This window comes from Thunnus thynnus, chromosome 2, assembly GCF_963924715.1.
Source record: "Thunnus thynnus chromosome 2, fThuThy2.1, whole genome shotgun sequence".
Classification (NCBI taxonomy): Eukaryota; Metazoa; Chordata; class Actinopteri; order Scombriformes; family Scombridae; genus Thunnus; species Thunnus thynnus.
The window spans coordinates 28170868-28196632 of record NC_089518.1 but is presented as its reverse complement, the minus strand read 5'-3'; the positions used below and the strand labels follow the sequence as shown (position 1 = coordinate 28196632).

At 40.3% G+C, this 25765-nt stretch overlaps 1 protein-coding gene across 1 annotated transcript; it reads right to left on the bottom strand.

The window, feature by feature from the left end:
- Nucleotides 1–25759, bottom strand: zgc:63587 (uncharacterized protein LOC393431 homolog). Its single transcript, XM_067614359.1, has 12 exons — nucleotides 25637–25759; nucleotides 19870–19925; nucleotides 19252–19351; nucleotides 19067–19153; nucleotides 18533–18656; nucleotides 17161–17295; nucleotides 16494–16611; nucleotides 5892–5993; nucleotides 5523–5668; nucleotides 5259–5342; nucleotides 4945–5002; nucleotides 1–1246 (listed from the first exon to the last, which is right to left on the bottom strand). Exons 2-12 carry the CDS (start codon nucleotides 19894–19896, stop codon nucleotides 1181–1183), a joined length of 1047 nt encoding a protein of 348 aa, XP_067470460.1. The 5' UTR covers nucleotides 19897–19925; nucleotides 25637–25759; the 3' UTR covers nucleotides 1–1180.
- Between the last annotated feature and the right edge of the window lie 6 nt (nucleotides 25760–25765).

Here is a 25765-nt window from a genome sequence, read left to right as displayed (position 1 = left end):
TTTTATAAAGTGGAAAAGCCCAAGTAGTATAAAGACGGACTGCTCATGTAGTGTACAAACACGTCACATTTTACACATTTAATGACGTCACTGGTGCAAATGTGAGCTCATATTTAGTTTCCAGACTGGAGAGTGCGATTAGTTTTCAGTCTGTAGTCGTGGTTTGGCACAGACACTAAGATCACGCAGCTTTCGATGACGACAACATCATAACAATATTAACAACATGGCACTTTATAACATTTCCATACAGTCTGAGTGTTTGTCTTTATTAACAGTGTAGTATTATTCTCACTACTTGTTTTTAGTAGCTTTGCATCCTAAAAACCAAACAAACCAACTTCTTAAGTTTGCGTTGTTGGCTACAAAATAAAATTTCTATTTTAACACAATTAAGGACAAATATTTCGCCTGAAATCCCGGCACATGAACGGCACATTCCTCATTCTCGACAGGGAAAGTTAACCTCATTATAAACCACATTTACTGTGGTGATATTTATATTTATTGCATTATCAGATGGAGACAAACAGCACTTGGCTAACGTTAAAGTTGTGAAGTGATGAAGAGGCACTGAAGGTCTGAAAGAGGTAAAGATGTTGGGCTTGAGAATTACTCATAAGCCAAATAGAAAGACATGAGAAGCAAACAGTTCTTTACTTTTAAGATAAAAAATATTCAAAACTAGTTTTAAACTGACAGCAAAATAAATGGAAAATGGTGCCATCTGAAGACTGGACTCATTTCTGTAAACATGTTAGTGTGATGGCAAAACCTCTTAGTACCGTTGTCGCTGGCAGCTCTGTGGACCATAATGTTAAGATCTAGATTAAATTAACAACAATTATCATCCACTATTCGAACATTTCACTGTATTTTAAGTCTATCAAGTCGCTCGCAGAAAACTAGGACACACAAAATCACAAAATAGTTGATACATGATTGTTAAGTGGAGTCTTTAAAGAAGAAAAATTAAAAAAAAAAAAAAACATCAGTGTGGAGCTCCTGAACATCTGATGGATGGATGACTGGAGGGAAGGAGATGATGATGTGGAAACTCCTGGAAGGTGGATGGTGGCAGCAGACAGGGATGGACTCAGAGGAGGACCAGGAGGACCAGGAGTGTGTGTGTGTGCGTGTGTGTGTGCGTGTGTTGTGCCTCCCTTCTGCTTCGACCCTTTTACTCGTCTGTTTTCATCTTCATCTGTGCCTGCATCTGAGCGATCATCTCCTGCATGCGTCTCAGCTACAAGATGTAAAGAAAAACAGGAACCAGATCATGATGATGCACAAATCAAGTTTTGTTCTTTACTGTTGCTCATATAAGAAAGTTTGGATTAAAGTGTTTTGCTGAAAGCAGTAACTGAGAAAATGTAGCACAGTTCAATAAACTTTATATTCTCTAAACATCCAGTAACGAAAAGATCGTTCCAGGGAAAAAATGTGTTTCCTGTTTCTGGCAGCTGAAACAACATTTTATTTGGAATAAACAGAAGATGAAATGAGTAATCAGGATATAACGGATATCTAGAATGTAAGAGTAGAAAATCTAGAAGTACCGCCTCGCAATTGTTTGTCTCCACAAACCCGTCAAGTTACAGTTTACCTCTATGTCTGTCCAGACTCATACAATATTTGTAGTGAAGAGTTTGAACGGATTTAAAAGATATTAAGTGTATTTTCCTTGTATGTGTTCACATGTTTGGCCAATAAAGCTGATTCTCATAGAACACAAAGCTGTAGCCATGACAGTAGACAAAGCTTCAGATATGGATGTTGCTGCAAAGAAGCTATAAATTCTAAAATGTGGACGCTTCACACACATCTTCAACCCGGCAGCACAGAAGATCTAAACAGTCACCACAGATTCAAGGTAGGCATCCAAGATTAGTGTCATTAATTCAGTATCTGACCAAATCTCCCCTTCTGGTCCTGAGTTAATGGCCAGAAAAGTGTTTTTGCAGAACATTATGATGTCACAGTGAAGTTGACCTTTGAACTTTTGGATATAAAATCATCATTTTATCCTATTAGACATTTGTGTGAAACTTTGTCATAATTAGCATATGAATTCTTGAGTTATTTGTGAGGTAACAGTGACCTTTGACCACCAAATTCTAATCAGTTCATCCTTGAGTCCAAGTGGACGTTTGTGCTAAATTTGAAGAAATTTCCTCAAGGCCTTGCTGAGATATCTCGTTCACAAGAATGGGATGAACTGACGAACAACCTGAAGACATAATGGCTCCGACCATGGCGGTCGCTGGCGTGGAGGCGTTAGATGACAGAGACAATTTTGCTGTTTGAGAGGTTTTGGTTTTACTTTAAAAAGAGCATCAAGTGAAGATGGTTTTTAACCTGATATGGGTTTAAAAGCAAAACCAAAACCTTGACATAACAAGTATTACTTTTTTTGGAGCTCTATGTGGGTAGTCAGTGATGACCACAATGACTGAACACAGAAAGAAAAAAGCTCTATTTATAGAAACTGAATAAACTTGAGACTAAAACGATACCAAACACTTACTGACTGATCGGCAGGTGATCTCTTGTGCAAAAACACAGAAGCAATGAGCACCAAAATGAAAAAGCATCTCATGGACTATCAGTTGAAGTTATATTTCAAGGTTTTCTTCACTTTTACAAGGTAAAATGCTGCTACATTGCTGTAACTTTATTCAGTCAACTGAAGAATAATAAAATGTTTTAGCATAATGGATAATAATTATTACTTTTTATTTCATGGCTGTAATAGCGGTAGAAGAAACTGTTTAAAAATTAATGAAACATAAAACCAATGCCAAACAATAAATGAATAATGGACGGAAGGTAAATAAATGTTAATGTTAATTTAACTACAGGCCAATAAATAAGTAAATGATTTGAAAAACACTTTAATACATGTCGCCATCTTGTGTCTAAGCAGAGAACTTCACATGCTTCATATTAAAGAGATGATTTTCTCAACAAAGCGGCAACATCCCCTTTTTTACTTTCTGTCTGAAAAATCGTGAAAATGAACTTATGATCTGGACATAAATTTAGGTTAGAGACAGACTAACTGAAAAAATATTTAAGTAAAGTGTGAGAACATATTCAAGGTAACTTGGGAACGCTTTATTTGACAGGTTCTGTAATTTCTTAGTAATTTCCTTCCATATTTCCTGGAATTAATTATGTCATTTGGGACACATTATGTGGAAAATAGAGTCAATGTTCTGGGATAGTGCCTATAATACCACATCATTTATTTGAGTGTTTAAGAAAGAACCAGGATGTTATTCAGTATTCACACAATTGTGTCGAGTTCAGCAGTTGTTGATACGCCCAAAAAGTTTCTTGGTAACTGTTTAAATGAATTGAAAAACAAAGTTCCAATCAAAGTAAATATTAATTTATTACAGAAAACTATGCTAAATTTTACGGAAAGTTCTGTTCTGTTATGTTCTGCACCTTCTAGGTTACAATACTTGGAATAATTGGAAATTATTAATTAAAAATGTACCAATTCAACACTGTGTCTATTTTCCATATAATATTCCATATAATAACCAAACCATATGGTTCTTTCCAGGAACCAAGAACAGTTATACATTGTGTCTTTCTAGGAAATTATTAGGAAATGAGGCACCTGTACAATAAAGCATTACTGTCTCTGACTCATGTATGAGTCGCAGTAACAATAGTTACTGTTGTATATATTTCCTCTGTAACTCCTGACACCACGTAAACAAATGGACCACTGTCTCTCCAGCTTTGTTTGGGGCACCAAACATTACTGAGGTCATTCCCACCATAAAACTGGGCCAGGACATCCAGGCAGGAAGTGATGGCATATCCTTCCTGGGCACATTGTTTACAAACAGCTCTGATTGCACACCACCCATTCACTATAGTGCAGTGCAGCATTAACACAAACAGGCCAATCAAGAGCAATCAGGAAACAGGTTATTGCCTGGTGACGTGCAGGCTGCATGGACCAAAATGTAAACAATACATATAGAAGATAGGGGCTGAAAATAAATAGTAAGACTGTTCTGTAAAGAATCGAGAAGTTTCCTGGTTTGACCTTTAAGTCTTCCTGCTGGTGAAATGAGATTCAAACCAGGGTTGTAACGGTGGGGGGACACACATGTATGTTAGAGAAGTGCTATAAAGATGACAAGGCAGTTTTTCCACACACTCAGCATAAATTTGCATTCACACTTTATTACCTATTGTGTTCCAGCCAATATGGATTCTTGCTTTTTTTAAAGGATAAGTGCAGACTTTTTTAAGTGTGTCTTATCACAATACTCAAATACTCACATCTCATATGTACACAGAGAGAGTTGATGGTCACTGCAACTATTACTCCTCTATATAATGACCATTAAGCAAATCCCTTCATTTTGCCACCACATTGTAGGAAAGACTAGAGGAGATCAACAGTCCTCCTTCGGTGCAAAAGTCAATGTTAATTTCTGAGTAAGACAAATCGATCTTCTTAGGTTGTCTCTTTCTGTTTTCCTGGTTTCTTTGCTGAAGGGACACATACTGGTAATCATGTGCAGGTTTACTGTCAGCTTTCTCTCCAAGAATCAAACCTACACAGAACTCACAAATACACTGAAAAGTTACCCACTCCATTTGAGTAACTCAAGACTGCTGAAGCCTGGTATTACCTTCAGCTGAAGTTTACAACGCATGTTTGTGATGAAGGATAACTGTGGATAGCGGGAAGGAATAGCTTTACTGCCAATATGGAGTGAATGAAACCTCTTTTAGCATATATATGGCATTTGAATATTGTATTATCTGAGCCTATCCTTTAATATGTTTTTGGGGCTTGCACACTTCTATTTAAAGCTATCCAGTTATTATTAGATAACCCAAGACCCATTTAAGCACAAAGTGAAACCAGGGACAAAGACAAAGTTTGCTCGGAGCTACGTGTGTCCTTACCTCTGCCTCTTTCTGGAGCAGGATCTGGTCCTTATCCACCACATCCTCATCCACAGCTCTGCATGGAAACAAAACACACAAGTTTAGTTTAATTAATTTAAGTAACAAGACACAAAAATAAACTCATAAACGCATTAAAGAAGTAAAGAAGGATTGTGCTGGTGAGATTTTAAAAACCCCAAAAGGACTTTTGAAGACATCTCACCAAAAAAGGAAAACAAACAAACAAACAAAAAAAAACAATAATCTAAAATTAAAAAGTTTAAAACTTTTCTTGAAACAGAGAAGCTTGAAAATATAAACCAGCATCTCACCTGCCCGCTCTCTTCAGTCTCTCTGAGCGGAAGTTCTCATAATGCAGATCCTGAGTTACCTCCTGCAGGTCTTGCATGTGGGTCCTGCAACAAACAGACATGCGATCCTGTCGTCACACACTAGGAGGCAGCAGAGCTTTATTTTAAACATCTCTAGTGGACTTTACAACCAGTTTAATGAGGAAGAGCTCATGTCAAGGTTGTAAAAGACTTTCCTTCCCTAAATCATATTGCTCAGGAAATTTTATTGCCAGGGAGACTCACACAAGCATGGTGCGGAGCTTGAGGAAGTCATTGTGCTCGGGATTCTCCACCTCCACAACTCCCCATGGGTAAAGACGACCTCGGATCTTCTTTCCCTTTACCTCAATGAGCTGGTTGGAGCCAATGACAGCAAAGGGAATGCTCGCCTGGGAAAGGAAGATAAAAGGTCAGAGAACCCCAGAGCGAGACAAAGTCAGAGGAAGGGATATGGACAGAGATATGGGCAATAAAGGTATCAGGGACGTGGGGATGCAGTGAAGGGAAGCAAGGATGAATGGGAAGGGACTGGTATCTATCGCTAAACCAGCAGATGGAAATGTCTGACGTAGTTTAACGTCAGCTGGCAGTCAGCTGCGTGTCCCCTCTCACCTTGAGGACTCTGGTCTGCTCCTTGAACTCCTCGTCTTCGTCAGAGTCTGCGTCAGGTAGCTGATAAATTCTGATCCCGTGCTCTGCGATCTCGTCCAGGATCTGAAAGGTGGAAACACAGAAACACATCAGCTGGGGTGAGCCAACCGGGGTCGTGACCTCATTGTGACCTCCTGATATGTCCCACTGCACGAGGAAAACTGGACTCTTGAACCCTGCAGGTTTCACTGCAGATACTGACACTTTCTAAAGGAAATGTGTGCTAAAACCACTCAGAGGAAAAAAGATGAAAGTCTCTTCATCTAAAAGAAACCAGTAAACATTCTCCCTGCCTCTCCTCTTCTTCAAAATATCTCTTAATAAAACTGTTGCCGTGAGTAAAACTGAATCTAAAGTGAGTGAAAGCTACAGCCCGTTCATGCTGACAATATTCTTGCCACTTGAACATTTCTCAAGTGATTCAAGCATTACACAGATTTCAGTAGATTATCTAAATATATAAATGAGCTGTTCACATTCTGAGTGTTATGGGAAAAAAATACAGCTGCAGCTCTGACCCATAAACAGAAAGTAAGAGGGCTGCGTAGACTAATAGGAGGGTGTGAGTCAGTACCTGTTGTTGCAGCAACACATTTAATTAAAGCCCCCCTATGGAGGAAAAGAGGGGTGAGACAGAAAGGCAGGTGAAAAATAATAACCGTCTGTGTGTGTTTAAGTTCTGAAAGAGTCAGAGAACAAAGTTCTTAACCTCCTTTATTTGCAGGCCGACCGGTGAAGAAACAAGTTTAAAACAAAGGAGCTTTCTTCACCACTACCTCGGGGACAGATGTCCGTATTTATTATTCTAAACATCAAAGCCGCATTTTTCTTTTGTTTTCCAGAGAGCAGCATTTTTAAATCCACAATGTAGTCTTGTGTAATGGAGCCAAAAAATGTCAAGTGTTGTTTTCCTGACTTTTTGGGGGACTTTCATGTACTGTAGTGTATAATAGGACAGTGGTGAGTTAGCCAGGAGCCTGGGACGTGAGAGCAGGTTTTCCTACAGAGCGCAGCTCCTGTTTGAGCCCTTGTTATGGCTGTCGCTTGTTTTCTCAGTGAGCTCTGCGCGCAGTGTGTGTGAGATAGTGTGTGTGCGGGGAGAGTTGGGTATTGTTGTGGGGCAGATCTAAAAACAAACAGGCTTTGCAGGACTCAGAAGAGAGCGTGACACAAGACCAGAACCTCTTTTCCTTCGCTCACACATGATTTACAGATTTCTCCAACATGGACGTTGGATAAACATCACTCCAGTGGGGCAGAGCGTGGAGAATTTTGGGAAACTCTGCTCGCAGTGAGAAAATAAACATATGTGACACAATGGCAGGAAAAATGAAACAAACAACAAATCCAGTTACACAAGCAGATAAGATAGAGACAAATTCAGATAAAAATGATATAAAACAGGAAAAATTAAACAGAAAGACCACTAAACAACCAGCATAAACAACCACGATAAAGCTTTTTTCTAGGACAGTGTATTGGACATATTTTACGAGTGCGAACCTCGATTCAATATCCAGAAACAACATCTGATCATTGCACTAAATGACCAGCAATCGCGTGTTGCCAGCCCTCGCTAAGCCAAAAGCTGCAAAATGGCTGTTTACCTGAATTATTCTGCTCTGTAACATGTGCTTAGTACAGCCTGACACCTATAATCAAGACCTCTCGGGGATAATCAGATGTCAAAATCACTGCCTACGCTAATCCCTGTTGTCTCCTGCTGATTTACTGTACACAATGTAGGCCATAATCCTTAATGTTACACCAGTCTCTCCTCCTCCTTGTAGTTGTGTATTTTCGTTGGCACGGAGATGTTGGCAGTGGGAGCCATTTTGATTTTATGACCATCCTGTTCGCCTATAATACAGCCCCCCACCACCCACCCCTCCCTGCGCTGTTATGGTTGGCCTTGCAGGTCCACTCAGTGCTGTCAGGGCGGCGGATAAACAATGCCACACAAGACTCTACCTCAGTATTAATTAGAAAAGGAAGCCCAAGATTTATCGCCCTATGCTTCTGGCTCACATCGCTGAATATGAAGTATTGTTTGTGGAAATATACCGTCACGGTGGGCAGTTATAAGTGGGAGGGCGGAGGCTGATGCTGTCCGGCTAGAAAATGGGTTCGAAATGAGACAAAATGCAGCTGAATCATACCACACATGTATTTCCAGTGTAAAGTCACTTCTAGGAATAGCAGAATCAAATATACTGTAGCCGTAGCCCAAATATAGCATACCTGCAGGTCTATACATAGATATAATTACACAGGGTAACGTTGTGGGAGACGTGGCTAAACACTTTTGTTGGTTTTTTTTTGCAGTTGCGTAGCAGGTCTAACCAAAACCTCCAATCATAATAAAACAGGGTGCAAACCCATCATTACAGGGATCAACCATCAACCTGCAGAGGGAATAATATTTTCATGATTTGCTCATTCTCACAAACCCACAAAAAAATACGAATGACTCAAACACCTGCTAAGCAATAAGAAATGAATCCTGGACAAACAACATTGTAAGAAAACAAATGTCACGAAGAAAAGAGCAAAGAAACAAAAAGAGGGGATTGTGGCGAACACATAACAGGTAACCACAGGCGCAAACACACACTCACAGTTACACAGTTTTGTGGTGCAATTGTTGAAGACAGAGCTGAGCCTCCTCTGGCCTGGCATGGTGTTTGTATCCATTAAACTAAAACTCTAACAGGGAACAATACTTGGAAGTAGAAACATGTACCACAGCATTCTTAGGAAATCAACAATGCAGAGAGAGAAAAAAATCAGAAAAACAAAACAATCGAACAATCAAAACTCGACACTAATCAACCTTGATTGAGAAGAGCAAGGATCGGGAACTCGGAGGGACCAGACCAGCAGCACGTTTACGCAGCGTTTATGTAACCTCGCAGTTGCTTGCCAGCTTCTGCAGAGTGGCCATGGGAATGAAACGGTGCATCACTGCCATTAGAGGTAGTGTATCTGATTAGCTTTCAGTCCCTTCTAAACCTAATTTCATACTGAGAGAACACCTTGAGGGAGAGGGGCCCCTTTTTTCCGAATACTGCAGAGTTTATTCAAGGAAAATCCAGCCATGGTGAGCGTTAAGTCCGTTTTCCTGAGAGATCTCGGTCCCTTGTGAGATTCCTGTACGTCCAACTGTGAGTCTACATATCAGTGAATAAAAAGGTACTTTGCACCTTCTAAATCAATTTCATGCAGCTCATTTTACACAGAAATATCTAGGGGTGGTTAGATTTTTTAAGTTGTTTAGGGGGAGGGGTTTGTATGGATAGAACTGAGTTTTGATTATGTGCAGGTGCCATGATTTGTTTTGATTTTGTATCTATGGAGGATGAAATATGTCCTATTCATAAATAAGCAACTCAGGGAAAAAACAGAAATCTGTAGACAGGACTGAGACGTAACCACGACGGTCAAACATCAGCATTCAATATTAATAAAAACTCAAGGTGAGAGTTTTACGCTACTCAAACTAGCATGTGGAGAAGCAAGTTTTATTGCATTATTACCAGATTTCACCATTGTTCCAGTGACACATTTATGCCGTATATTGTTTTCTGCCCATTTCCTTGTCTACGTTTTTGCCTATTGCTTCACATTTGTTGAAAGCTTTAATACAATCATGCTCGCACACACGTCCACATATTATATTTTGAGGATCTCTAGTCAGGCTACCACACCTGAAACAAAGATCACCTCGACTGAAATAAAAAATGAATATACTGTATACACCATAAATATTGTACACAGGTAAATAAAATAAAACATAAACCTCCAGGTAAAAATATCAGAGGTGCTATTTCATGCAGCAAATGTCATATATTTTGTGCGTATTAATCTACTGACTAAATTGATCACAAGACAAGACATGTTTGGATCTGGGTGGGTTACCACCTCGTATAAACAGTTTCCTGGATTGCTACATGATTCCATCTAAGAAATGTGTCCTTTTACAGTTTTTTCAACTGTGGAATGTAAAAATCTCTATTCTGGACACTAAATGTTTGTTATTCGTATTTATAGTTAACATCAGGAGAACAATCTAACTGCAGCTAAATCATCAGGCTTCAGGAGGGATGCAGTGTGTCGTAGGTCAGAGAAGAACCACGCGGCACCACCCAGTCTGAGAGATGGTTTTATGTATTCCAGCTGTTTAGCCATTAAACTGTGTGAAATACAACAATGAGTTGTGGACAAGCAAAAATATGGTATCTTCTCACATGAAAGAGAGGGCCAACCCACTTTTTCATTAAAAAAAAAATACTGTGATGAACACCAGCGTCTCCAGTTGTAAATCTAATGATTTAAAGTCTTTCAAGTTTTGTTCACACTGCAGACTGCTGCCAAATGTGGCTTTTAAGTAAATCTGCCCACAAACAACAAACTGATCTGTGCATCACTCTAATTCATATTTTGGACTTTGGAGAACAACACACATTACATGCCTAAACTACAAGATTACAAGACAAACGATGATGATGAAAGGAGAAGTAAAAGCTGATGTCTTGCTGGATTCCTGCAATTATTCTTACAAAAAAAAAAAAAAAAAAAGTTTCCAAACTTAATTTGCTAACCTTAAAACACATGAGAACAAATGCTTCTCTCTTGCCAGGAAACGCCTTTCAACTAACCGGCTCTCTCCTGCCTGCAGGGAGTCTGAGGGGATGATGGAGCCCCAACAATACCTGATCTAGGGGGGGTCGGAGGGATTTAGACCTCATACCAGCCTCCTACACAAACACACACACACACACACACATAGCTGACTGCTGCCTCACTTTCAGAACTGGTATAATCTGGCGTCAGGTCCAGGAAAAGTTTATGTGTTAAGGTGTACAAATGCTTGGTTTGTAGCTCCAGGAGGTGAGCAGATCACCAGAAAGGGAGGACGGCTCGGCAAGAGAAGCTGAAAATATGCCCTCATCCTCAATCACTCTGACCTGCAGACTGTCCGCTTAGATATTATCTAAAAAGTACAAAGACAGCACAGACTGACACGTAGCAGCACCGGGAAAACAATACCTTTTTGTTCACAGGATTAAAGACACTTGCACACATGCACAGAAACACATTCCTGATATATTCAGTCAGAGTCAGAGACTGAGCGGACAGTCCAGACTGGAACAGAAGCAGACCAGAACAGCTGGTTTTGTTCTGAAGGAAAATAAAGAGGAAGTCGCCACGGCCATAGTAACGTGAAGGCATCATGAGTAACGGTGGTCAACACACTCGCACGCACGCATGCACGCACACACTCACACACCCTCACTCCCTCCTATTGTCTGGGGTAAGTATTAGTACAGTTAAGACCACCCACCTCTCCCTATGATCAAAGAGCATGGAGAGGAACAATCGAGCTATTCATGTAATCTTGTATTTAAGTGAGATTTAAAAAGGGGACAGTGAGTGCGAGTTTAGGATTTCAACCACACTTCAGGTTTTGTGACTTGGTCTAGTAATCAAAAGGATCTCGGCAGCTAAAAATGACTCATTAGCAGCGCTGCAAAGTCCGGAAAACATCTATTCAGGTTGATCTTCCAGTGTTTCTCAAGGAACAAGGAAACCTGCTGTTTTCTTACTGTAGTCTGCCTTCACTTCAGAGTAGATGATTATTGTGTGTATAAGATCTGTTTGCTCCGTGAGGAAAAACGCATATTTATTGTTTTAAAATCCACAGAGACGTGGAGCATGCTCTGGCACAATGACTGCTGGAGGGCAGAAAAATAAATATGTCCGCGTGTTTGAAACACTGGCAGGAAAAAGACGGGGCACAGGCTGACCAGGGAGTCACACACTTACACACACAAGAGGATGAGTGAGGTAAGGATGAAGTAATAGGCACTCAACCTTTACTCATGGGGCGTCAGCCTAAACGTGCACAAAGAAAGTATATCAAAATTGGAGGGAACTGAAGTTGAACATCAAACCTGGGGTAAAATTAAACATCATGAATAAGTCGCCTATACTGTCCTTATAATTTCCTTTTCTAGCTCAACAGACAAGAGCTCTGAAGTTTACCCCTGTGTTAAAAATGCTTCACTTTCTGTTATTTCGATTTAAGAAGACCTAGTGACAATACTGGCCGGTGCAAACAGTCCGGGACTGATAATGTGTCCCAGCGGGGCCGTAGAGCTGGTTCACACAGCAGGAGCGCGGTGGAGCGCCTGGGGGAGACGACAGTGAGCCAGACAATGAGGGGAAAACTGTGACAGCGCCTCGGCCGGGGGTGAAATATGGCAGCTGAGGGGACAAACATGAGGCAAGGAGGGTCCTGCATGGGAGACAGTCAGCAGAGATGGACAGGGAAGGACAAAAAAGGTGGCAGAAAGAAGAAAGGAGACGGGATGAGGACGCTGAGGGAAGAGACAAGAGAAGTGGGGAGAAGGAACAGAAGAGAGGAACACAGAAGCGAGTGGAGGGAGGAAAAAAAAAGAGCTGAACTATTGTTATTGTTCAAGCCTTGCGCGAGAACAGAGGAGGAGCCTAGTTCTCTAGCCCTCCCTGACCTCTGGCTTAGGAGAGCGGCCTTTAGTCTTCACACAAAAGAAAGAAAAAAAAGATATCACACTGTTTGGTTGGAAGTCTGTGGCATAAACACATCTTCTGCTTCTGCTAACCTTTTATTACTGCACTGAAATTAGTGTGTGGTGTTTTGTATGTTTTTATTACAAATCAGACATACTCTTCATTACTGCTGACTATTGTTACAAGCATACTGTGGGGATGAAGATGTTTGAGTATGCTTTTTCTCTCTTTTAGATAGCAGCTGATTTCAATGCATTCAGTAAAGTATGAAAAGAAATATGTAGAGACTCAAAACCTTTAGGGCCCAAGATTGGTAAGATAGGTAATCCATCACAGGGCATGCTCAGCTTTTAGTAAAAATTCTATAAACCTTAGATTGTTTTGAAAAGTCTTCCAGGCTCACTGTGTTCTGGTGGAAATCCCACATCTGAAAACTGAGTTTCAGTTGTCAAACAGAATGAGCTATGAAGTTAAAAAAAAATCCAACAAAAAGGCAAGCGATAAACACAAACACCATGAAATGTTTATTAACAGTTTTGCATTTAGAAAGCATTGGGAGACGACATCCCGGATGTCTGAGCTTGACACCAGCACTTGAATGCACCAAATTTGAAGATTTTGCTTTGAGCTGTTTTACCACACTGTTAACATGAAACTAACAAATCAATTAATTGTTTTATCTATAGAATTATGTGAAAAAAGGACACACACAAATAGCAGTTTTTTGTTCAACTAGAAGTAGGCATCTTTGCGTTTTTGCTTCCATCAAGGTTCCAGTCTGAACTAGCTATGTACCATCCTCTATGTTCAAAGTGAAAACAGCCAGTAAAGCTGTTTGAGACTAAAGCCCTACACAGGATATGACTGCAAGGTCCCAGACTGAGAGGATCAGCCCCTCAATATACCCTCCTCAGGGCAACTTATGAGCTAGAGACCACAGCGACCTCGGTGAAGGAAATTGGCATTAGAGCAAATTAAAAAAAGAAAAAGAGAGAGGACACAAAGAGGCAGAGGAAGAAAGCAAGATTCAGCTGAGTGAGGCGATGCCAGGGGAGGAAAGCAGCGAGGAAACAAGCGAACTAGACAAGAAGCAGGCAGAATGAAGGGGATGAAAGCTGAACGATGGGGGGGTTTGTTCACTTTGTCCGTGAACCTGAGCTGCACGAGGCAATAGCTTGTGTCTTGTCAGTGGAATAGTCTCGACACATTGCAGGAAACTTATATTGTTCTGTACAAGCTGTTTCCCCCTAATAGTAGGAGAAAGGACTGCACATGCTTTGAGGAGGGGGTCCCATTTACTGAGAGACAAATGGCTCCAAAACGGTGAGAAAGTGCCCAGCAAAAAAACAAACTAATAAATACTGTGGGAGAAAAGCTCGGGGTTATCAATCACCCTCCTGCACTCAGCTTTCTGACAGGTTCTTGGCTGCTGGTGCTCTGACCTCAAAGGAAGGCCTGGTGCGTAGCTCCACTGCGCCGGACTGTATGGCAGGAATCAGGCGTGTATACCTAAGAGCCACTTCAGTTAATCTGATCGAAGCAACAAGTACAGTTTGTTCGACCTCAGAGACACTTACAGAGATGAATGGGCCGTACTATAAAGCTTCGCATTTACAATGACTACATTTATGTGCACCCAAAAAACCAGATTATTGTGATAAATATGTAAAGGCAGGAAATCGTGGGTTTACAAGACCTGTTATTCTGATTACTCCAAATTTGTCTAACATAAGTAAGTAACATTAGTAAGTAATCGGATTTCCACCCTTTCCTGTGGAAACCTACTTATTTAGTGGTTCTATTTCTCACTTTATAAACAGGATGACCAATACAATTGTGTTCAGTTTCAGTTGTAATTTGAAGAATCGTTTTGGGACAGGGAAAGATTTAGATGAACATTCAGAAACCAGATTAAGGACATAGATAAGTGAATAGGAAGAATTTAGCGGCAATAAAAAGGTACCTCTCTGTCTCTCTCTCTAATGCAGCGTACTTATGTTTTACAAACTAGAATACTGATAAAAGTTGTGTCTGCCGAAAATGTGACCAAACAGGAGATAGCTCAAAAAATATGCCCTCTTTAGGGACGCATGGTGCCGTTTCTAAATGTGGGAGAAGATAGCTCAATTAACCCACTCTATTTCCTGACTGTAATGGCTTGTCCAGGAATTCACTATCATTAGATACAACTGAGCTAAATTCAAATATTTTTCATTGTTTCACCAAAATAAAAAAGACTTATGTATAAATGCAGTGTAGAAATTGATGTTTTTTAATTGCTAGAATGTTATGGATTTGAGTACTTGTTCTATATGAGTGTGTTTAGCCATTTTGTTGCTTACAGCAGCTAATTGCTCCTTCGTGTACAGTGGGAAATGTCTGTTAAGGGAACACTTAGTGGAGCATGTTAACAAACCCTGTTGGACAGCTCAGCAGTAAAGAGGTCAGATCAGAGTGATACTGTTACCATGTTTGTGTCTTACTTTCATGATCTTCTATTCTTCCACTACTAGATACACTTTGACAATAAGGAGGCAAAACATGAACGGAATAAAACAAAAGATGCGCCAAAACTCTAATCAAGAGAGGTGACCTGCTTCACGCTGCCAGCTGGATCAGAAAGCCAACAAGCTTGGGGGTTTTCTGTAGTTTGGGGCGGGGGTCAGTGGTAGCAGGAAACATGGTTTTGTTCATCTTAAGTGCCAGAGGAACACTCAGAAGGTTTGCGGAATGTCACAGCACAAAACAAACCTACAGAGTATAATTCAGCTGGTAGGTCTCTTAAGGACAACACATTGTATGAATTTCACCTCTGATTCTGTGGAGCAACTCTGCTTCTAGTGAAAATATAGCATAAGCACCATTCTTGAGCTCTCGCATTGTCAGACTGTTATAAATGTGGAATCCTGTTGGCTTGGGACATGCAGGAAGAGAGACTATATATGTGTCCTAAAGCTGTGACCTTTTCTTTCTCTAAAATGCTGCATCAGTGATTTTAAACAGTCTGGCTGTGGGAGTCTTCGACAAAACTGACTCACTGCTGAAGAGAACAGAGCAGAGCTGGACTCAGCCGTGCAGTCCAATGCCTGCCAGACCACCGGCTCCGAGACCTGAATGAAAGGCAGGTGGGGGGTCTGAGCATGCAGGGGCAAGTCGGGAGACAGGCTGACTTACAATTAAAAAAACGCACAGGTTGACAGAGCTGTGATAAAAAAAAAAGAAGTCTGCAACCCAGAGGTAAAAGACTGGCAATCTAATCTACTGTGTTCACCGACAAATTATTCAAATTTAAATGTCAGAGGTTTGAGTGTTTAAACGAATACCGATGCTGTATCAGAGAGGAGCGGAGTAACACAGAAGCAGGAACCCCCTAATAACCCAGCTTGCATGGGAGAGGTTATCAGCTGAACACACTGCTGTGACGTGTGTGTGTTGTATCGCACTACTGTGTCCTTCCACCTCTGGATAGCAGGAAGCTGAGGAGCGTGCAGGCAGGCAGACACTTGGGTAAGTTCCAAAAGGAAGTATCTGGGACGGGTTGAGACTGGTTGAGATGTGCTCCATCTATATTATATACACAACACTCTTTTCCTACTTCTGTACCTCCTACTCTTTCCTCTCTCATGTTGTCCCTCCCTGTACTTTTGAACAATCTGGCGGTATAATCAAAAACATAAAAATGTAAGCCATATATCACTGTAATCACCCAGGGAAACACATGTGTGCGTTCTCACACGAATACACAGATGTCTACACTGGGCTGCCAAAAGGGATGGATAAATGATTTTGCTATTATTAGTATATTTTTCGGTGATCCCCTTTTTAATTGCTAAACCATGCATCTGCATGGATAACAACAATCACATAACAGGGCTGAAAAGCCCTAACAACCTGGCAAGAACTGCTGAGTGCTTCGTCTTGTGCCAAGAATCAAATACAAGGCAAAGTTGATGAAATATTCTGTATATAGAAAACAATAGGCAACTGTAGATCACAAATCATCGAACCTACCCTCCTCTTCAGGCGGTCCCTCTCCTTCAGTGTCAGTGTATCAGCCTTAGCAATGACCGGGACTATGTTAACTTTGCTGTGGATGGCCTTCATAAACTCCACATCCAGAGGCTTTAGACTAGGAAAGAAAAAGATGACGAAAAAGACAAATGACAATTAGGACACAGAGGACAAGACAGCTTTGAAAAAAAATAGACCTATAAGAAACTGGGGGCAAAGAGAGAATTCAATTGGATAATGTAACATGTAATGAAAGACATGATAGCTCTGGGAGACAACGCAGTTTTCGTAGGTGGCTACATCCGCTTCAGCATTATATCCTGGTCACTGGAAGTGTAGGATATGTAGGAAGTGTCGGAAGTGTAGGACGATGTTTTCATTGTTTAATTTTAGCTAGCAGCGTTCCTATAAAGCGAGAAGTATCCTCCATCCTAAATGAGGAAGCTCTGATTTGTCATCATCAGGTAATGTGCTGGGTGGTCGAGTGTTTAAAGATCCCGGTTTTAAATATATCAAAATTAGGCCATATATGTAGTTCACCATATACCATCCTAACCATATATTGTAGTTCTCCTATCAGGTAATCTTGAATATACTGGAATAAACACAAGTAAACCACAGCTGGACAGCTCATTGTTGGTGTCCATACAAGTGTGTGTTTGTTTACCCGTGTCCAAATGGAGAGATGAAGTAGAAGCAGCAGTGCACCCTGTTGTCCACTATGTGTCTTCGGTTGAGTCCGCTCTCATCATGAAGGTATCGCTCAAACTGATTGTCAATGTACTGGATGATGGTCTTAAAGCTGACATCATAAATAAAAACAAAAATAAGCAGACATAACCACATGAATAACCATGTAAACACTATTTTTCAAGAGCTATTGTCAGTTTCAGACAGAGTTAGGAAAACCAAATCATGTCCGTGGTGATATCTGAAGGAGACAAAGTAGTAAGTAAAGAGGATCTTCGTTGTCAAGGAGAAACTGTCAACTAAAGCTTCTCTAGAGATGAGAGACTTGAACTGTACCAGAGAAGTTTGTCAAAAGCTTGAAGATTTGATGTTACTCAACTACAATGATCAGTTTTAGAAGTGAGAAGTGTTCTTTTTTTCTCAGAGTAAAATACAGAAAATATATATTTCAAGACATTGCTTGGAGTCCCAAAGTAACCCAGTGGTGTGTCAGGAGATATATCACTGCTGTCATATAAAATTTAATTCATCTCATCTTCTGTGAGATGAGAAACGCTTCAAACTTTCTACTTGCGGTAGAAAGGTAAACATGTTGATAGAAGTTAACCACCCTGATAGTGACTGCAGTTCTCAGTGATCTCTTACTAAAACTGACATTTGCCATTTTTTATCTTTTTAACAGAGGAAAAAACAAACATTCTGACATTTTCTAGGGTCAACATTAAGTCCTATATTTTTGTTGAAGCTTTATTATCGCTGTGTGGTAGCTGAACATACCAACAGACTGTTGTTTGTTGAAAACTACTCATAGACTTGACTTAACCGATCTGTGTTCAGTTAAAGAGCCTTCTATGTCTGAGCAGCGCTCAATTCCTAATGACTTATTTTACTTTTAATCTTTAATGATATAAATATCGAGAGAAATGCAATAGACACAAAGTGCAGAGTGGAATCAAAGGAGAAATTACTGTTTTTCTCCGCCTTGACCTCTTCTGAACTTTTATGTCTTTGGCAGCTTTCATAGGAAAGTACATGTGTCAAGGAGTCTGATAATACTGTCATAAAAAGCTAATCAACAGGAAGTGGATCCTTCACTTGGAGGCTGCGTTGACACCACTGACATGAGAATGCCACACAAGCAAACACACATACACACACGAAAAATGTCTTTAAGGAAGTCTAGACAGAGGGAATGCAAAGGGAGGAGACGCAGAGAATAAGGGAGTTTAGGATGAAACTTGAGAGAGGGAGTTATAGAGGACAGGAGACGAGGATGAGAGAGCACACTGGGCAGGAAACATGTCCCAAGCTGTTATCACATCTCACTCCTCCACAGCATACAAACACACCAGTCCTGGCTGTTGATAGCATCTCCGTATCCAGGGGTGTCGACCACGGTGAGGCGAAGCTTCACTCCTCTTTCTTCGATCTCCACGGTCGATGCCTCGATCTGCACCGTCCTCTCGATCTTCTCTATTGAGTGGGAGCATGAGAATAATTGGCGGGTGAAATAAAAGAGCTTCAGTACCCGAGTAGAGTCATAATAGTAATATCTTAACATTCCTTCCTCCGTTACACAAGCCACATGCTTCAAGAGGGACTTGAAAAGTGAAATCATGGGTTATGTCACCTAACACAGCTATGTGTTTTCTTATCTGTGCAGAATGACCAGGGAGGGCCTGAATAATTGTTTTAAAGCCAAAACAAGCCCTAACCTAAGTCAAGTCATAAGAAGGGCAAGGTCATATTCTGAGACTAAGACATTCCCAACATTCCTGTTGAAATAATGCTCTGCTGGAGACATTGCAGCAGACGATTCTCCATTATTACAGTGTGCGTATCTGTGTGTGCATGTACTTGTGTGTGTGTACAGGGGAGTATACCTGCAGCACCAGGGATGTAGCGTTCAGGGTAGAGATCAGTAAGAAACAGGCTGTTTATAAGTGTTGATTTGCCCAAACCAGACTCCCCTGAAAAGCAAAGAGAGAAAAGAAACATACAGCTCTACTGTCTAAAGAAATAATATATCTGTCTCTAAATTAATTAATCTGAGAGAGTAATCACCCACCTACAACCATCAGGGTGAATTCAAACCCTTTTTTCACAGACTTTCGGTGCACTTGGTTTGGGAGGTTGGCAAACCCTACATAACCTGCTGCATCTGGGAACTATAGGGTACAAAAAACATACAAATTATTCAACAAAAACAAGCAATTAATAAGGAAGCATTACACTAGACACAAAAATATGTAATCCCTCACATTTAGAAAATGGCAATTACTTTTTTTCTTGTGATACAGCATGTGCACTCCTACATTTTACTATTTCTTCAGTAAATCTGCTAACCAATTCCTCCCTGACATTTTTCATGAGTTTATGATGTGTATATGTAAAAAGTGCAAGTGAGTCTATAAGAGTTAGATTGATGATGATGCATATCATTGAGAAATTCCAACAGGCAATAAAGCCCAGCCATGAAACACTTGACTTACATTTATACAGGATATCCTCTCTGGATGCCTGTGCAAGCGTGTGTGCATGAGATTACAAGTGCCATGAGTCTGAATCACCACTGCCTTATTAGAAACCCCCCCCCCCCCCACCGGTGTGTACTCTGTCATGATCTGTAGTGTACAGTATAGTGTGTACAAAGTGTGTTGTGGTGAAATTTCAGTACGTCACTCACCTTCCCTTTCTCTCCAGATTGAGACATCGCTACGGTTTACTGGCTGTCCGAAGAGCCTGCCAGGAAAAAAAAAAAAAAAAAAAAAAAAGAGTTAATGATAAACAACACCAGATAAACCGCCTTAAGAAGGTTCCGTTTAACTTCACTCCTTCTTCAGAAAAACACTTCTTCCAGGAATACTGATTAAAATCCTTATCAACAACTCACTCAAGATTTTCTCTAATACAGAAATTCACTTCAAGTCCAGTACCTGGCATAGAGTAATGTAATGCTAATGTTCTTCTCAGTAATTACTTAATATTGATGAGATTTTAAAAATGACACAGTGTGTGACAAGAATCCACACACATCCATAGAGTCTGGTCATGGCTACCAGACTACACCAGTGGTCTGGCAAAAAACATGAATTCCTCCACCAATATTGATACACAGTATATAAAGTTAAGAAAATCAATGGAGATAGAATAAGCAGACAACATGTCAATTTTGATTAATCCAGCAAATTTGCTATATGACAAATATATTGGATGAAAAACTCATATAACTAATCCAATATTGCCATAAATCTGTCCTGTTAATTGATTTGGAGATACAGTGGACAAATTTACATCTCCTCATGGTTTAAATTGTCATATAACCCATCCCAAATAAGACTTTGCAAGGCCTCCATACATCCACCAGAGAGAAATACGACCTGCTTTATCTTTATATCACAAATATCTTAATATCGTCATCATATGGATCCATTTTTCTCTCAGGCAGGAATCACAAAACACAACTCCGCCGGATGTCGCGGGATGTTTATGTTCACAAACTGTGAGTCCAACAGCGCCGCACATTCAGCCACCCTTCGCACACGACGGATCATTCACGCTGACGACTACACCGCCCGTTAAGTCGAACTATCACACGGAGGGAAGAGAGATTAAGAGCTCTGGGCAACACGTTTGTTCCCAGACCGCCATTAAACTGTTACAACCCTGTCGTCCCCATGCTCCTGCTTCACTCTATAACCCTGAGCAGACGACAGAGCAACAAGCCCACTTGATAAATTAGCTACATAATGACTGAGCAGGAAGAACAGGCTCCATTTTATCATCAACACACTGGCCCTTGATAGGTGGAGTGTGATAAGCATTCGAAAGAGGCAGGCCGCCGTACGCTGCCAAACAGAGATGCACTCTGGTTACGTAATGTTAGTCGAGGGGGGGAAAAAAGGTGGCATGGGAACCTGAATTGACCTTTCTCTGCTGGCATGTGACACACACTTGTGGACACTTGGGGAACCATTTCACACTGTTCAAAGTATTAGCTGGTAGCTGGCGGGGGCGGCAACTGTATCTACATGAAAGGGGGCAGAGATCTGTCATACTGACAGGGTGGTTTCACCGCACGGAGAACAATAGCTGTTTATCCGTCTGGTTCCTGAAGCCTTTCCTATACAGGGCAGCTCAGCTGGGGAAGGAGGGAGAACACGTGTCTCACCTCTGACCACATTCACGACTGGCCACATGCGGGACAGCGAGGGGAGACACCAATAATTCAGGGTGGAGGAGTGGCGAGTTAGGGACGCAGAGGTCAAAAGGTGAAGCCAGTCACACCAATGAGGAGCTTAGGGGTCTTAAAAGAAAAGAAATCACTAATATTAGGCACTTGTGCCCAACGTAAATATCATAGAAACCATTTAATAGTATTATGACACTAATTTAACTTGAGTGAAACAAAAAACAATAAAACAAAAAAATTGATCTGCCACAAATGTAATTAATATTGATGAGTAATCACTGATTCTAGCTTCTCAAATATATTTATTTACTGATTTTCTCTGTCCTTTATGATACCAAAATGAACATCTTTGGATTTTGGACTGCTAGTCAGACAAATAAACTTACATTACATTTAAATAAATAAAATCTGAACACGTCCGTTTGGGTCACCAAAGCACGAATCCAGAAATTCAATCTACAACTTAATCATTTAGAGCTGAAACAATTAGTCAAGTAACTAGTTGATTAACATTAAATACAAAATATTATAATAATCATTTAATCGCTTAAGTCACTTTTCATGCAAAAATACCAAAAATGTTTGGGTTCTAGGTTCTCAAATGTCAATATTTGCCAGTTTTCTTTGTTGTCTATAATAGTAAAGTAAATATCTGTGATGAGATTTTTTACTACTTTTTATGACATTTTATACAGAGTAAGTGATTCATGAAAATAATCATTAGTTTCAGCCCTAAATTTAACACAACATGAATGACATTAATGAGTGTGTTTTCATTGTCAATTAGCATCTGAGTTAATGTAGGGGGGGGCCAACACAAAAGTATCAGTGTGTATCACACACATACACACACACACACCCAAAGTGTTATTTCTAGACAGGCTCTGTGGGAACCAGTATTAGTCTGGCAGCCGATTAATTAAACCGCTCCAATATCACAGTGGTAATATCACAAAGACAACACTACAGGACAGACAGGCGGGAGGTACACTTCAATAATACTTTCTTAATAATGGCCATTTAATCGGCCGGGCTGCTGAGCTGCTTACACACAGCTATCAACAGGCCAGACATTGGGGAGATTAAACAGTTTGGGCCAAAAGGGAAAAATGCCACCTTAGTAAAGCCAAAGTTCTTAGCATGTAATGCATTTACAGTTGATTTATTGGCTGGATTGAAGCCATGAAGGGGCAGCAGCACTAGTAGAACTATTCACCTTCCAGACAGGCAATGTTAGGGGTCCCAACACACGCTCTCTGTGGATTAAGACCTTTCTGCTCTTACTGGAAACATTGGAACAATAATTTCACACCCTGGAGATTCAGTGAACTCAGTGGCATAACAACAAAAAAAATGGTAATTTACTGGCAACTGATCACAGCGTGAGAGACCCCACATACTGTAAACTCAGTTAACTGAACATAAAAAAGTGATGTTTGGCACATGTAAATTAAGTAGTTATTGGGGATGTAAGGGAGTGGTGGCTGGCAACAGTAATAAAGATATGATACTGGTTTTTAAGCCGTGGTTTTAGTTCTCATATTAGTCCAGAGAAAGGAAAAAAAGCCACAATGGGCGGAATGAAAAATCCTTTCAACCATGAGGAAACCAGCAGGCCTGTTCATAACAAACATACACAGAGTTTAAAGCACAGGATGGACCGTTTATGATGATGGGGACAGGATAGGAAATGACTAAAAACTAGTGGGAGTCTTACAGCAACAAATGTTACCATAAAATTGAACTATTCACACAGCTGCTCTGCAATACAATGAAGTTTAGGTGAAATTAAAAAAAAGTTCTACATTACTGACTAAGTGTGAAACTAAAACTGAGGTCATGGTAAAAGATGCTGGTAAATTTCTGGCCTTGAGTTTGTGTAATTATGTTTGAGCGATGGGTATTTGTATGTGAGAGAACGCCAATGAATGGATGAACATACACATTAATTAATTATGGATTGAATAACAACACATTAGCGCTGCAAAGATTAGTCGATTAATCCATTAATCTGCAACTATTTTGATAATCAAATAATCGTTTAAGTAATTTTTCAAGCAAAAATGCCAAACATTTGCTGGTTAAAGGCGATCAATGTGAGAATTTGTTGCTTTTCTTGGTCTTACGTTACTGTAAATTTAATATTTGAGGTTTTATGTACTACGCGGTTGGACAAAATAAGAAATTTAAGGATGTCGCCTTGGACTCCAGGATGTTGTGATGTGTGTTTTTCACCTTTTTTTCATTTTGAAGTTTTATTGACCAAATGATTAATTGATTAATAATGATAATAATAGTTGCAGCCATATTATACTTAATTATATTCTCCATTAATCTCTCATACATTATCAGGTAGTAATATTTGCAGTTGAAATACTGCAGGAACGCTTAGTTGGACGGCAGAAAAATTGAGCCCTGTCAATTTTGATAACTGATCAATCATTTGACTCATGAATCAATCAAAACTGACAAATCTACCAGTTGCAGTTTGCTGTTTTTCTTCTTTTGTATCATTGTAAACTGAATATTTTTGGGTTTTGTCTGTTGGTTGCACAAAATGAATAATTTGAAGATGTCACAGAGCTCTACCAAAATAGTGACGGACATTTTTCACTTTTTTGTTGCAATTTAGAGACTAAAAGATTAGTCTATTAATTGAAAAAAAAAAAAAACAGTTAGTCAATAATTGAAATAAATGTTAATTGCAGCCCTAAACTGAAGTCATCACAACCTCATTGTATCTACATATTTCCACCTACGCTTAGTTCAACTAATTTCTCAACTATGGCATGCAGTGGGTAAAAAAATAAATCAGATATCAACAATGACTGCTATTAAACTAATACAGCTACTTGAGTTGTCAAAGTTATTTTAAAGATGTGTATTTTTTTTTTTTTTAAACACACAGTCTGGTGAATTAAGGTATCCTGCTGTGTAACATCATCATTCAAACCCCTGACACAATAGTGCTGGTCCACTTGGTTCTGTCAACATGAATCAGGTTTTGTTTTTCCGTTCACACTACAGTGGAAAGCGGGAGAAAACCACCCCCTTGTAGTTTTAAGCGTCAGACAGATGTCTTCCCTGGAGCTCCTGTGTCGGGCAGTGTTGGCGAGATAAGGTCGCAGGAAGGGTAAAGGTCAGAGAGCGGTGAAGGTGCTGGATCAGAGGTCCGGGATGTCTTTCAGCACTTAGAGATGTTGTCCTTCTGATGGCTAACTAATCTGTGTTCAGCTGGGTAAAAAAGCTAAGTTATTTCTAAAATAAAAGGGCAGCTGCCAGCCTGAGATTACAGCTCACACGGTCTGCCATCGTGCCCATAGTGTTCACCACTCAACACGAAAGGAAGTGAAATATGCATGTTTCCACCGAGCCAAAAACACAATCAAAGATGGATGATAATTCTTCAATAGTGGCCCTCCGCCACATCTTAGACAGACACATAATGAGAATATGTTATTGTTTCCCTATGTTATTGTGAAGTTGTCTCAACAAGAAATTTATTTTGCGTCAATGTGCTTTACAATCAAAGGTCAAGGATTAATCGGATGTTAGAAGGCGATTTCAGGAATGTTATACAAAAGGGACTTACAGGAAATTTGTGAAAGTCAATGCTGTGAATGGCCCCTTCTTATAAGCTTTTATATGGTTTTGACTAATGTAGGGCCCACTAAATGGAGAGCTTCCCTGCAGTTATCAAGTATGAAGTGGGACAATTGGACAATAAATAAACTCAAAAGCTCTAAATGATTTCTAACTAGGTGTTGGGCTATCACCACTGTTTTGAGGAGGATATGTTTGGTAGGACAGCTGGGTTAAATAATGAAGGAGACTATAAAACAATGCTTCAGTCGGTGGCCAGGGGAGTTTGAAACGTGTGTGAAGGCCTCTGTAACATTTGGATGTCCACCACACCCAGTCTGTCAGACACTAACTGAGTTTACCAAACATCAACTGGGACAATGGCATATAATTTATATGTAGCGTTAAACAGCGTAGCTACGTACATACCGTAGAGCTTTAACATTAATTTTCGATTTAAACACCATTTGATAAACCAAATTTAAGTGGTAACACAGCAGTGAAACTTTGTTAACGTTACATGTCAAACTTTAGCAAGCAACAGTTGTTACCGCGGCTGGTGTCATGTTGCCAGCTCGGCTTCAACTGACTCTCCAGTTTGTCGTCTTCCTCCTGCTCCGCTTCAAACAAACAGTTTGTGGGGAGAAAAAAGCAAACAAACCACCGAGCAGTGCCTTACCTGAGCGTAACTTTGAGATAATCTTAATCGACAGGAGCGTTTTTGCCTCTCGCCGCTGTCCCAGCCCAGGAAGGGAAACCCCGGAAACCGTCCCAGCGAGTCCGCCCTCCTCCCGTCATTCCCAAACCA

Bases quoted from the DNA above. Each gene is read 5' to 3' on its own strand.
- zgc:63587 (XM_067614359.1), bottom strand. From the start codon at position 19,896: ATGTCTCAATCTGGAGAGAAAGGGAAG. The intron at 19,352-19,869 runs GTGAGTGACGTA...TGTACCCTATAG, and splicing joins AATCTGGAGAGAAAGGGAAG to TTCCCAGATGCAGCAGGTTA. The intron at 19,154-19,251 runs GTGGGTGATTAC...TTTGCTTTTCAG, and splicing joins ATTCACCCTGATGGTTGTAG to GGGAGTCTGGTTTGGGCAAA.